The sequence below is a fragment of the Pipistrellus hanaki genome, assembly GCF_964339955.1.
Source record: "Pipistrellus hanaki genome assembly, chromosome: 8".
Classification (NCBI taxonomy): Eukaryota; Metazoa; Chordata; class Mammalia; order Chiroptera; family Vespertilionidae; genus Pipistrellus; species Pipistrellus hanaki.
The window spans coordinates 41465242-41479247 of NC_140510.1; the positions used below are offsets into that span (position 1 = coordinate 41465242).

General features: G+C 35.1%; 1 protein-coding gene across 7 annotated transcripts in view; it reads right to left on the bottom strand.

Moving 5' to 3' along the window:
• SCN1A (sodium voltage-gated channel alpha subunit 1) overlaps window positions 1-14006 on the bottom strand; it is a 121078-nt gene that overhangs the window by 27046 nt on the left and 80026 nt on the right. For all 7 annotated transcript variants that reach the window (XM_084891570.1, XM_084891571.1, XM_084891574.1 and 4 more), the window contains 6 exons: window positions 13647-13779; window positions 12291-12529; window positions 10329-10502; window positions 8994-9350; window positions 7304-7783; window positions 1398-1518 (listed from right to left, as the gene is read on the bottom strand). In XM_084891570.1, coding sequence (XP_084747696.1) covers window positions 1398-1518; window positions 7304-7783; window positions 8994-9350; window positions 10329-10502; window positions 12291-12529; window positions 13647-13779 — 1504 coding nt within the window. The remainder of the gene's footprint in view (window positions 1-1397; window positions 1519-7303; window positions 7784-8993; window positions 9351-10328; window positions 10503-12290; window positions 12530-13646; window positions 13780-14006) is intronic.

Here is a 14006-nt window from a genome sequence, read left to right on the forward strand (position 1 = left end):
TCATTCCAGGGCCATACAAAATTATCAACTTAAAAATTAGCCTGCTATATTTGGTCAAATATTTAATTGACTCACCTCTAATGCTTTGGCAGGGCCAAATCAAAATATTTCGTGTGTCTTATAGGGCCCACTCTTATTAGAAAAGAACTTCAAAATGCAAATTAATAATAAACAGAAATCTTATCTTTTAAAGATGATATAGAGTAATAACCTACATCTCTCCCAACAATGCTGGGTTTGTTACTGTTTGGTTTTCTTGTGGCGGTCCTAGAAGAATTTACATAATTTTCAAAATTAATTTTGTTCACTGAAATGTGATTTGCCATGGCCCTGCTTTGTCATTTTTTTTCTTACACTGCTTCCACTCACTCTAACATAAAAATTAAATCTTCAGGAAACTGTAAATGACTTTGTAAGCACAAGGGAGGACACACACACACACACACACACACACACACACACACATACACAGGAAGGAAGGAAGGAAGGAAGGAAGGAAGGAAGGAAGGAAGGAAGGAAGGAAGGAAGGAAGGAAGGAAGGAAGGAAGGAAGGAAGGAAGGAAAGGAAGAAAGGAAAGAAGGAAGAAAAGGAGGGAGATAGGGAGGGAGAGGAGGAGAAAGGAAGGGGAGAAGAAAAGGGAAAGAGAAGAAGATGGACCTTGCTCCCAATAATATTACATTCTGGTTTTCAAGAAAAGATATAAACAGGAACCCTGCCTCAAGTGGGAAAAAAAAAAGCCAGGTATGCTGGGAAAAAAGGGGGAAAAGAAAGGAAAGGGAAGGAAGGGAGAGAGGGATTGAAGGGGAGAGGAAAAAAAAAAAGACAGAGAAGAGACATATTACAGTTCAAAAGAGAGAAGAGCTCACATAAAAGAATATATGATTAGTTATCAGAAGAATTAAATAGATAAATTGATTACAGCTGCTGAGCTCTTTCCCACTATGGTCAGATGAAGGTAGTTTGAGAAGGACTTTGAGTGTATAATTTATATAGAAATTAGAGGGAGATATTAGATATCAGGCCTTTGAGGAAGGGATCACTAGAGAATATTCAAATATTGTAGATTCATCACTTCAAAGCTCAAATTCTCTAGAAAATTTGACCATGGGAATTATTACACATAGGGAAAACAAAGATGCCAACTTGTGAAATTGTTTTATTTTAAAAATGAAACCTTACTAATTTTGATTATATTAAAATACTTTTCTCCATATTTATGAAAAGTAATAGACTGAAAATTCATTAGCATATTAGAGGTCATTGAAATAGATTCACCACACAGTTCTATCCTGTTCTGAGTGGTCTGTTTTGGGTGATCAAGAGCTGAACACACGCACACACAAAACAAAACTTCACTCTACAAATGGACGATTAGCATGAGGGTCATCTTCTTCACCTTCAGTGAAACAGGCTTCTGGCTCCAGGGTTTCCTCAGGCTCCACCACGGGCTGTTCCTCTGCGGGTGCACCAATGTCCACAGTGCTGCCTTCAGACGAGCTACTGCTTTCATTAAGTTTCTGTGCATGAGATAGACATAATCAGTACATCACTTCAATTCTGGTAACTAATAAGAAGCCCACAAGAAAGGATTAATACTATAATCTGATTTTGAATTCTCTTTGAAATAAGTAGATTTTGTTTAGAAACCAAAGTGGGATTGAATAGGAAGATGAAATAGGGAAATTGCCGATATGAACTTATTTGCCATAATTCACAATGTAGATGTGAGATCAGATTGCTATGTTATGAAGTCACAAATAGCCACCAGAAACATGTACTAAGCAATCCACTGCTCTATGGATTAGAGAAGCCCCGATATTTGTTTAGGAGCAAATCTTTTAAGTTTCAAGTGGTTAGAATTTTTTTCTGTCCTTTCACCATTACTTTCTAGTTTAGCTGCATTGTGATTAGATAATAACCTACATGATGTCTTCTATTTTGAAATTAGGGAGACAATAACACTATACAGTAGCTGCTATTCTGAATTTATTGAGGTTTACTTTGAGATCCAGTATATTGTTAATTTTCATAAATGTAACATGGGCACTTGAAAATAACAATTCTCTGTACATATAATTTTTGAGATAATAAACACTTATAGCATATTTACTTTTATTATTTACTAGCACCGCTAGCCGGGCCTCCCTCTCTCCCTCTGGCAGCCTGCTGCTGTCTCCTTTCCCCTGTTCCCCTGTTGCCACCGCTGCTGGCCAGGGCCTCTCTCCATTCCTTTGGCTGGCTCCACCCCCTGGTTGAACTCCCAGATGAACTCCTGGTCAAGGGGACAATTTGCATACTACGCTTTTATTATATAGGATAATATTCAGGTTATCAGTGTCCTTTTTAAATTTTTCTTTGTTTTATCAAAGACTAAAAGAATATTATTAAAACCCTCACAATCATTATACATTACTTTTATCAATATATTCGTATAGTTCTCATTATTGAAATAAAAGATGAAGTGGCTCTGAGTAGTTTATTTGATCGGGGTAATAACACTATTATACAAAAAGAAAAGGGAAAGATTTGTGGAAAGAATCCATTTCTACATGAGATAGACATTCAAATAAAATGCTAAATAAATTGAATAACAGTAAAATAAAACATCCTCAAAAAAGTATTTTCTTGATTTAAAAGCCAATAAGGCCAATTAACTTTTCGTTTTTTTGTTCTTAAATTATAATTTTATTTTATTTTGAAATCCACCTAATAAAACCACAGGTTCTCATAGTTTTTTAGATTAATAGACTATTTGAAAAACCCATGTTAATGTTTACTGAACCATTAACCAGCCTTTCACTTACTAACTTCCAAATGAGCTAGTTTATTTGAAAACAGGTATAGTTCCACACATGACTCTCATAGCTAAATTACAGTCTACACTGACTTGTATTTCCCATGGGTTTTGGCAGGCTGACGTAACAAGGGAACCTAGAGAATTCAGGGAACTCATGGTGCCTGAAGCATCCATTTTGCCTTGTACAATTACCATTTAATAACTATAAGCCTGATAAGTAAGAACATTTTTCTTCTCAGTGGCTTTATGCAACATATTTTTCTTTTTAAAAATGTTTGCTATGGAAGCAAATGATTCTGACCCTGAGTGTGAAAGCAAAGTAAAGCAAATAAAATACTCCATGATATTATTTTAAGAGTATATGATTAAGTAGTATTTTCTTGTTCTCTGACTTGATCTTAAGATATTTTTGCTTTTGTTTTAGACTTGGTTTGTTAGGGGGAGCTTATCTATAGGGTTTAATAGTTCAATTGATAATTTGTGCTAAAATATATTAAAAATAAAGTGGGGTCAGCTGGTATGGCTCAGTGGTTGATCTTCGACCTATAAACTAGGAGGTCACAGTTCAATTCCAGGTCAGGGCACATGCCTGAGCTCAATCCTCAGTGGGGGGCATGCAGGAGGCAGCCGATCAATGATTCTTTCTCATCATTGATGTTTCTGTCCCTCCCTCTCCCTTCCTTTCTGAAATCAATAAAAACATATAAAAAATAAACTTGGAATTTAGGGTCAAAGGGTACAGAATATGTATGTATCTAAATATATTGTTTTTGAAAAAAATATTTGCCGAAACCGGTTTGGCTCAATGGATAGAGCGTCGGCTTGGGGACTGAAAGGTCCCGGGTTCGATTCCGGTCAAGGGCATGTACCTTGGTTGCGGGCATATCCCCAGTAGGGGGTGTGCAAGAGGCAGCTGATCGATGACTCTCTCTCATTGATGTTTCTAACTCTCTATCTCTCTCCCTTCCTCTCTGTACAAAATCAATAAAATATATTTAAAAAAGAAAAAAAAAAAGAAAAAAATACTTAATTTTAAAGCTATCATGTTCTATATTAAAGGTGAATTTTTCACTATTGTTATATATATTTAAGATATATATATATATATATATATATATATATATATATATATAAAATCATAAGTCATACATAAATGAGATGTTCTTCAACCTCAACAATATTAATATTTAATTGTGTATATTGTGCATTCGTAAATATTTCCAATGTACACTAAGCATATTAAAATTTAAAATGACCTCTATTAAAGACTCTCAACAAAACACTCATATAATAACAAAGGAAAAAATACTGTGCAGAGATTTAGTATTTTCACAGAGAAGTTAGAAAAATTAAATATTGTCATTAATTTCCACATCATCCCTAAAACCCACGTGATTTCTTCATCAATCTGTGTGTTAGAATGACAATCTCCAGTATATTATTCACATTTACTAAATATTTAATTGTTCTTATTGTGAAATCTAGTGATTGTCAAATACTTGCCTAGAGTAGAGGTGATGGTGGAGGAATAAAACTCTAATATATTTTAAATTATGCTTTTTAACATGAATTTTTGTATCAATGACTAGCTTTAAAATAACAAAAGAAACATAACATTCCATCATATATTAGATCAACAGAAAATTATTGTAACGCAAATAAGTTAGACACCAAAAAACAAAAAAATCTGCAAAATTCATTAATAATTCCTGGGCTAGAAAACAAAATTGTAAACCAAATGAGTAATTTCCATTGTTAAATTCATTTTGCTGAATTGAGCAGAGTCACTAGTGTTCTGACATTAATTTTTAAAACTAAATAACATAATCTATAATAATAAAAGTATAATATGCTAATTAGACCAGACCACCTTCCTGATAACCTTCCAAAAGACCTTTTGGACGAAGCTGTGGTGGCAAGGGGCAAGGCAGAGGCAGCTGCCACCATGGTGGAGGCCAAGCCCCTTGCACTAATTTCATGCATTGGGCCTCTAGTACTATATAATAAAAGGCTAATATGCAAATTGTCCCCTCTGGAGTTCGACTGGGAGACTGGGAGTTCGATAGCTTGCTCCGACATGCACTGACCACCAGGGGTGGTGTTGAACATGGCAGGGGAACAGCTGCTACTGCTGGGTGCTGAGGGAGTGAGCAAAGGAGGAGGTGGGGAGGCTAGGAGGCAGGGAATATGATTGGCCCTGAGCATTGGCCAGGCCTAGGGACCCTACCTGTGTCAGGCCTCTAGTTAACAAATATTTAATGTATCTACTGAAAGCATTTAGTTCTCTTTTTAGTCAGACAAGCTTGGGTTTGAGTTACAATAACTTATAGACCTTAGGCAATTAACTTGATTCCTTAAGCTTTAGTTTCTAATTTATAAAATGATCCCTACTTCACATAGTTGCTATAGGGATCAAACCAGATAACACATGAGGAATGCTTGGCATGTGCTTACTGAGTAAGTGGTAATAATTTTCATAACAGTATTATATAGTTTTTAATACATATATGTATCACCTCACAGAATGGCTACTATCAATAAATCAACAAACAACAAGTGCTGGCAAGGATATAGAGAAAAGGGAACCTAATGCAATATTGCTGGGAATGCAAACTGGTGCAACCACTGTAGAAAACAGTATGAGTTTCCTCAAAAAATGAAAAATGAAACTGCCTTTTGACCCAGGGATCCCACTTCTTAGGAATATAATATATCCTAAGAATCCTGAAACACCAATCAGAAAATGTTTGCAACCCTATTTTCATAGCAGCATTATTTACAATAGTTAAGATCTGGAAATAACCCAAGTGCCAATCAGCAGGTGAATGGATTAAAAAGCCATGGCACATTTACACAATGGAATATAACATGGCTGTAAAAAAGAAGGAGGTTTTTTATCCTTTGCTATTAACATGGATGGAACTAGAGAGTATATGGTAAGTGAAATAAACCAATCAGAGAAAGACAATACCAGATGATTTCACTAATATGTGGATCCTAATGAATAAAATAAACAGATGAATAAAGTGGAACCAGAGTAATGGATACATGGGACAGCCTGGTGGGTGCCTGAGGGGAGAGGGGTGATGGTGATTGGATAAAGGAGGTGAAGAGATTAGTTAAAAAACCCCATGGACATGAGTGTGGTGAAGGCCAAGGGAGAGGAAGAAGGTGGTTTGAGGTAGGTAAAGGAAGGGGAAAAGGAAGATACTTGCAATATTGTCAACATTAAAAGTTTTAATTAGCCTGGCTGGCATGGCTCAGTGGTTGAACGTCAACTTATGAACCAGGAGGTCAGAGTTCGATTCCCAGTCAGGGCACATGCCTGGGTTGCGGGCTCCATCGCAAGTGTGGGGTATGCAGGAGGCAGCCAATCAATGATTTTCTCTCATCATTGATATTTCTATTTCTCTCTCTCTCTTCCTTCCTCTCTGAAATCAATAAAAATATATATTTTAATTTAAAAAGAAAATAATTTAGACATGTACACTAGAGAGCATTTTTCTGTTTTTGAGATTTCCCCACAATAAATGGGAAGTGAAAGTGCTTTATTCTAGACTTCCTTTGAATTATTTTTCATATCCATTAGAGTTTTCTTAATATTTCTAATTAAGAGCTATGGATTAAATTGTGTGCCCTCATGACTAATTTCTTGTAGCTCTCACTCCCAGAATCACTGGATTTGGAGATCGGGCCTGTGAGGTATTGATAAAGGTTAAAGGAGATCCTGAGGGTGAGGTCCTAACCTGACAGGGCGGTTGCTCTTACAAGAAGAGGAAAAGACACCAGAGCTCTTTCTCTCTCCACACATGCCTATCAAGGAAAGGCCAGGTGAGCACACAGTGAGAAGGCAGCCATCTGCAACCCCAAGAGAACACTCTCACCAGACACGGACCCTGCCATCACCTGCATCTCAAATTTTACAGTCTCCAGAAATATGAGAGAATATATTTTGGTTGCTTAAGCCATGCAGTGTACAACATATTCTATGGCATCCTGGAAGATTAACACATAGGTCACTATAATTTTAATTGGAGGATCTACATAGGATATTTTTTCTTATTCAGTTCTCTTCCATGTATATGAGACCAATGTGAATCAATGGAAGATATACAGACCCTGTAAACAAAGATTGTAAGTTTAATTCGCATCTATACCCCTCATTAGTTATACGACTTTAAGCTACATAAACTAAATTTCTTATCTGAAAAGTTAGAATAATAACACATTCCTTTCAAAGTTATCATATGTATTAAACCAGATGACCCTTATTCATTTCTGGGATCATTCACTTATTCACCATCTAACAAATATCCATTAATAAAAATGAGAAAGTTCACACAAAAACTACATTATTCTTCAATTTATCAATCATTTCCCTGGTCTTAAATATTTGATTTCTCAGTGAAATAAAACTTTATATGATGGCAAAAAAATCTAGATGGAAATATATAATTATAAATACATATACATATTCATATCTATCCACAACTATAAAATCTCACCTCTTTGCTTTCTTCCAGATCTGATTCACTACTGAAGTCCTCTGTGTTTAAATTTTCAAAGTCAGACTCTCCTACAGCAATTGGTACAGTCACCGTAAGACTGGGATTGTTTATGAATGACATGTAATCACTTTCATCAATAATATATTTTTCAACACTGCTGCCAGTTGCTATTCCACTTGTGGTTCCATTTACATCTTTAAGATAGCGAAGTTCTTTCCCAATTTCTGTATGATTGGACATACAGCTTTCTTTTTTATTGTGCAGATCATCAAGTGGTTTAATTTCATCTAAAATCTTTTGCTTTCTCACGAAGGATTGTTGAATAAATTCATATATTTTTCTCTTCACATAAGCGATTCCTTTATGCATCCTCTCCACAGCAATTTGGAGATTGTTCATTTCATTATCATCATCAGTCGCTGCAAGGTTGTCTGCACTAAATGAGCTCAGAAGCAAGGCCAGAAATAGGTTCAGGACCTTAAAAATAATATAAACATGATTATGATTTCACCCCAATATAAAAAATAGCAGGTGAACATCACTTATTCCTCTAAGTGTAGAGGAAACTATAAGTTCTAACAACTAGACAAGAAAGGAACACCGAAGTGCAGTGATTAGAGATTGGGCAATTTGAATTTTTGATCCTGCTCAATAGCTATTTCTCTACACATACATCGTTGGGCAAAGAGATGATTTCTGTTGGTCTCAAGTTCTCTCACTTATAGAATGAGAAGTTGAATGAGATGCCTTAAGGTTTAGCTAAGTTTAAAACTGTGTGATTATAAGGAAACAGATTGATGTGTGTACTTATACAAGAGCCCTGAACTTAAAAAATCACTAATGCTTGCAACTATGAATTTAAATACTTCCTATGGTTTCTTAATTGATAAAGAGTTATATTGCATTAGACATTAATTGAAATATGACCATTATGACCCAGAATGAGAATTAGGGATATAACATAGGCATTGACACTTATTTTCTTAATCTATTATATTTTTTCATACCTCACTAGTGAACTAATTGACTAATTAGGAGAACTGTTTATTAATTAGGAGAACTATTTATCCTTAATATTTCCATAAGACTGACACACTAATGAATATGTCCTTTGATTCCAAATATTATCTATTTCTATACCATAAAAAGTAATTAATATTCCAAGTTTAAAGAGAGAGAAAAGTTGATCAGTTACTCGATTCAGGTAACCTCAGGACTTATTAGTCAATCCTTGTTTTGACTGAGAACTACTAAAGAACTGGCTAATCTAGAGAGTGACTATTGCCATGAAGGGACAAGAAAATGGTAAAATCAGTATGAACACTTAGAGGCTTCACTTTTTAGTTCTAAACTAGCAAGTAAGAGTGGGCTTTCTCTAAATTGTTTCCAGACTTTTCCTTCTCTTGTCTCTGAATGTTTCCAACCTATCCGATTAAGCCTGTCTTCAATATGATACTGTATAGGAATTCACATAATAAATGTGATGACATAATTGACAAAGTGGTGTTGAGTGTTACTGTAGAGTCCCTGCTATATTGCTGTATTGTCAAAATGAGATGATAAGCATATGCAAGGTAAGAGACTTTCAAAATTATTAATCATAGTTTTTGTTTTGGATAAAATGTCACCATTCTATTTTTGTGCTCTTAATCTATGTCTGAAACACAAATCGTAAATGGGTGCATACCACTAGGTTTCCAATGACCATGACCATCATGAAGACAGTAAGGCACATGGCTTGACCAGCGACCTCCATGCAGTCCCACATGGTCTCTATCCACTCTCCACACAGCACACGGAACACAATCAGGAAGGAATGGAAGAAGTCATTCATGTGCCAACGCGGGAGTGTACAGTCTTCATTGATCTTGCAGACACAATCTTTGTAGCTTTTACCAAAGAGCTGCATGCCGACCACCGCAAAGATGAAGACGATGATGGCCAACACCAAGGTGAGGTTCCCCAGGGCCCCCACTGAATTGCCGATGATCTTAATTAGCATATTTAATGTTGGCCAAGATTTTGCCAATTTGAAAACTCGAAGCTGGAAAATAAAAAATAAAAATTATCATGACCTTTAAGAGCGTTATATATATTATGGTTTACCAAGAAATTATGATTAATATTGAATCTGTTATAACATCTGCTCTATCTTTGAACCCTCTCAGGCTCATGGGTAATTTTGGACCCTCTAACAAAAATCTGGTTCTTACATATTTTAACAATGTAGATCATTTTCTCTAAGAGTAGATGTTTAATGCTTATATGGGGTCCAAATGTGCTTAATTTGTTTAGTGAAGGTAGTTATAAGCCAAAATAGGCCTGACACTAATATTAACATCAGAATTGCAATGATTTCTGCTGATACTTATTTTTAACAGCATGCAAAGTAACAACATATTGAGTTCTACTATAAGTGGAGAAAAGTATTTATTATTTATTGATGCTCCTTTGAGGCACTTCCATAGTTAGATGCGCCTGCATTTTAAAATTTGGAATATTTCCCATGATTACAATTCTTGCCCTAAAGAACATATATGTGAATTAATGGGAATGTTAAGTAACCCTACAGCTTTCTTTCCTGTGATTTTAGTGAAGAAGCTCGTTTCACAGAGGTAGAATTATAAAAAGTTTTTGCCTGCACATCTTGTATCTGATCATCATCCATTGTTACAAAGGTGTGTTTATATTTTAAGTTACTACTAAAATGGGATACATTTTCATTATAAATATTTTTAGATCCAGAAATATTGACTGTAGTTATCTCTAGAAACAATAATTAGTCAGAATGGTAACTGAGAAATCTATTAAACCTTACATGACTATACTTTTTTGCAATAAACACTTTGAAATAAGTAAGGAAATTTTATTAATTTAAGAACAGTTTCTGACAATGCAAATGTTACACACAAAATGAAAATGTTAGTGGTTGTGTGTTCAAATCTATAATAGTGTTATGTAAAAACACTGGTTATTGGAAAGATTTTGTTGTTGCTCTTTTTGTTTGTTTGTTTGTTTTTACCAATCGAAATGAACGAAGAACTGATAATCCTTCCACATTGGCAAGGCCAAGTTCTACCAGGCTAAGGGTCACAATGAAACCATCAAAGATATTCCATCCTTCTTGGAAATAATAGTAAGGATCCATGGCAATAATTTTCAGAAACATTTCTGCTGTAAAGATCCCAGTGAAAACCTAAGATCAAAACAAAATTACTGTAATTCCATCAAATAATGACAAAGTAGAATGACACAATATTTGCTCTTAGAACAAAATGCTTATGCTACTTTCCCCATAATGATTCTATTGTTAGCTTACACAATTATAATTGATAAAAGGCTCTCATAGACATTAATTCATTTTATTCTCACAAAAGTTTTCTAAAAATATTTTTTTTATTGATTTCAGAGAGGAAGGGAGAGGGAGAGAGAGAGATAGAAACATCAATGATAAGAATCATTGATTGGCTGCCTCTTGCTGGCCCTGCACTGGGGATCAAGCTCGCACCCTGGACATGTGCTCTGATGACACGTGCCCTGAACAGGAATTGAACCGTGATCTCCTGGTTCATGGGTTGACGCTCAACCACTGAGCCATGTTGGCCGGGCCTCACAGAAGTTTATTAAATGGCTACGGCAAGTATTATAATTACCTTACTGCTGAGGAAAGTGGACTTTAGATGGGGTCAAAGACTTGCCTGGTATCATACAATTGGAAAATGGGAAAACTAGGATTTGAGGGCAAATCTATTTTTAACCAATGTTCTACTCATTAAATCAAACTGCCTTTACTCCAGACTTTATACAGCACAGGTACTGACAAGATTTGCTCAGGAACAATTTTACTTATCTATAAGTTTACTCTCATTTCCCTCAAATCAGATAGTTATTAAACATGTATATCTATTATAATAATATAATAATGTAATGTCATTATAATAATATAATATTACTATTATCGATTTGTTAAGCACATGAAAAAAAAAATTTACTTCCATAGTCTAAACTAGGGGTGTCGAACTCAATCAGAGAAGGGGCCAAAATCTAAAATCCAGCCTAAATCGCGGGCCGAATGGTTTACTGAACAGTCATAAACTGACAATGTCATAAACTGACAGCGGAGTGCAGTGATGACAGCGCGGTGCGGGCCACATGGCAAGGCCTGGTGGGCTGGATTTGGCCCGCGGGCCTTGTGTTTGACACATGTGGTAAACCCTAGTACTTTGAACATGTAAATACTACAATGCAGTACATTTTACATCTTCTGCTTTTACCATCAAAAATCCTAAATCTCAAAACAAATATGGCAAATGCATGCATTACTTTAGAGCCCTCTTTCAGCAAATAAAAGCTAATATTCCTAAGTTGAGTCAATTGACAATTTAATAATTTATGTTTTTTAAGCACAGAAGAGAAAGAATCAAGTGACAACCTTCAACTAAAATGGCCTTATTAATCATATAATACACAAAATGTACTGGACAATTTCAATATTTTATAGTATTGATATAGAATACATGGATAAAACAATATATGTCCTACCTACCTAGATCCTGGAAGTGGAAAAGCTGGAGATGTTTTGACTAGTTAAATTCTTGCTTATAATGATGATGGCCAGGTAAGATAAAAAAAAAAATCTACAATTTTATTTTAGTCTTCTACCGGTAGGGAAACTAAGATAATATTATTTCAAAAAGTATGTCCTTAAACTGTTTCTGCATCTTAAAAATATTGTAAGTACTATATCAATATTGACTTTTCAAATAGTCCTATGCCTATTACATTTCTCAGGTTTTTTTGCTCTGACATTAAGGGCTATTATTGTTGGCAAAATGTATAGTGTAGCCAGCTAGATATAGTTTCTATCTTTTGGGAGCCTGGAGTAGGAAGTGTGGTGGAAAGATTGCTATAAACTATTAAATGTAAATAGTTTCTCAAACAAAAAAATCAAAGACTGAACACATTTACCTTCTAATAATCTTACCAAGTTTCCTACTGTAAGCACATGGTTGAACTGTTCCGTCATGGGGTAGTGCTCCATGGCCATGAAAAGAGTATTTAAGACAATACAGATGGTGATGGTCAGGTCAACAAATGGGTCCATCACAACCAGGTTGACAATATGTTTCACTTTTAACCAATATGGTGAACAGTCCCAGATTAAGAATATGTTGGCAAATTTGTACCAACAGGGCGGGCATTTCTGCCTGGATTCTTCAAGTTCTAGATTGAAAAAAAAAAAAAAAAAGAACCACCACCAAAAGATTAATTTTATACATACATTTTATACATACATTTATTTCAGATCCACTAGACTTCTTTTCAGTAATAATCAACATGTTTCCCATTGCTTCAGAGTCAACTCCTTTTGTACTTACAACAAAACAAAAACCTAAAGTATTTATTCTTTAGACTCCTGAATATATTTCTTTAGACATACATATAGAACAGCAGTAATAAAGAATGGTTGTTTTTTTCTTGTATATACTGATAATGTGGCTCTACCTTTACCTAAAGGAATCATCTTTTAAATGAAGTCTCAATGGAAACATGGGCTGGGCAAGTGTCAAACATAGCTATTATCCTCTGGCTATAAGAGAAAGGGTAGGGATCAACATGAGCCAAGAATAATTTTTAAATTTGTTTTTATTTTGCAAAAATGACCTACTTCTCTCTTGAAATCTTGATAGTACAATATTTAGGTTGATGTTGGAAGTCTTAAACTAAGTAGAACAAAAGAGAAGATCACTATGACTAACGGGATTAGAAACCCCTAATAGAAATGCTTATTCACATGATCTCACTCATATGTGGAATCTAATGAACCAAATAAACTGATAATCAAAAATAGACCTAGAGTCATAGAAGCATGAACAGACTGTTGAACCTCAGAGAGAAGACAGGGTAAGGCAGGTGGGAAGAGATCAACCAAGAACTTGTATGCATATATGCATAATCTTTGGACACAGACAATGGGGCAGTGGAGGCCTGGGAGGGGAGGTCAGGAGTGGGCTGGAAGAGGTTAATGGGGGGCGGGGAGATTAAATATGAAATAAAATAAACTTATCTTAACTATTTCTTTTAAATAAAGGCTTATTCTGCATTTTCAAGGATTTTCCACACACAGGAAAACATTTGTTAGAGGTCCAATATCACTGAGTTTAAAGAATTTTTTAAAAATCTCCTAGGACTTCTAAATAGATATAACAAATAATAACTCTTGAATAAGACTTACTATATTCTCCTCAGAATATACTGCTTCCAATGCATAAATGAAGATACTTGTTTCATAAGAGACTGCAAGTTTAGTAAAATGAATTGAATGGGATTTGTTACAAACCTTCGACTGTATTTGTTAAAATGCTGGCTATACTCATCGCTCTTTGCCTCTGGGAAGGATCTTCTAAAAAATCCAGGGACACATGGAAAGAACTTGACCGTCTTTTTCTCATTTCAGTTTCAGTAGTTGTTCCCTGTAAAGAAAGTGCTGATGTATTAAATAATTAACTTGAACAATCCGATGAGTAAACAGCTAGCGTGACACAGTGAGTTGCATGAAACACATGCATCATGCACTTTCATGTTTAGTTGGTGATGGCAGATATTGCTGACTTATTGTATAATTAACCCGGAGCGTCCAAACTGTCAACTGTTTAGCCATACAGCAAACACTGAGTTTTTTTTTAACCTTCTGATTTCA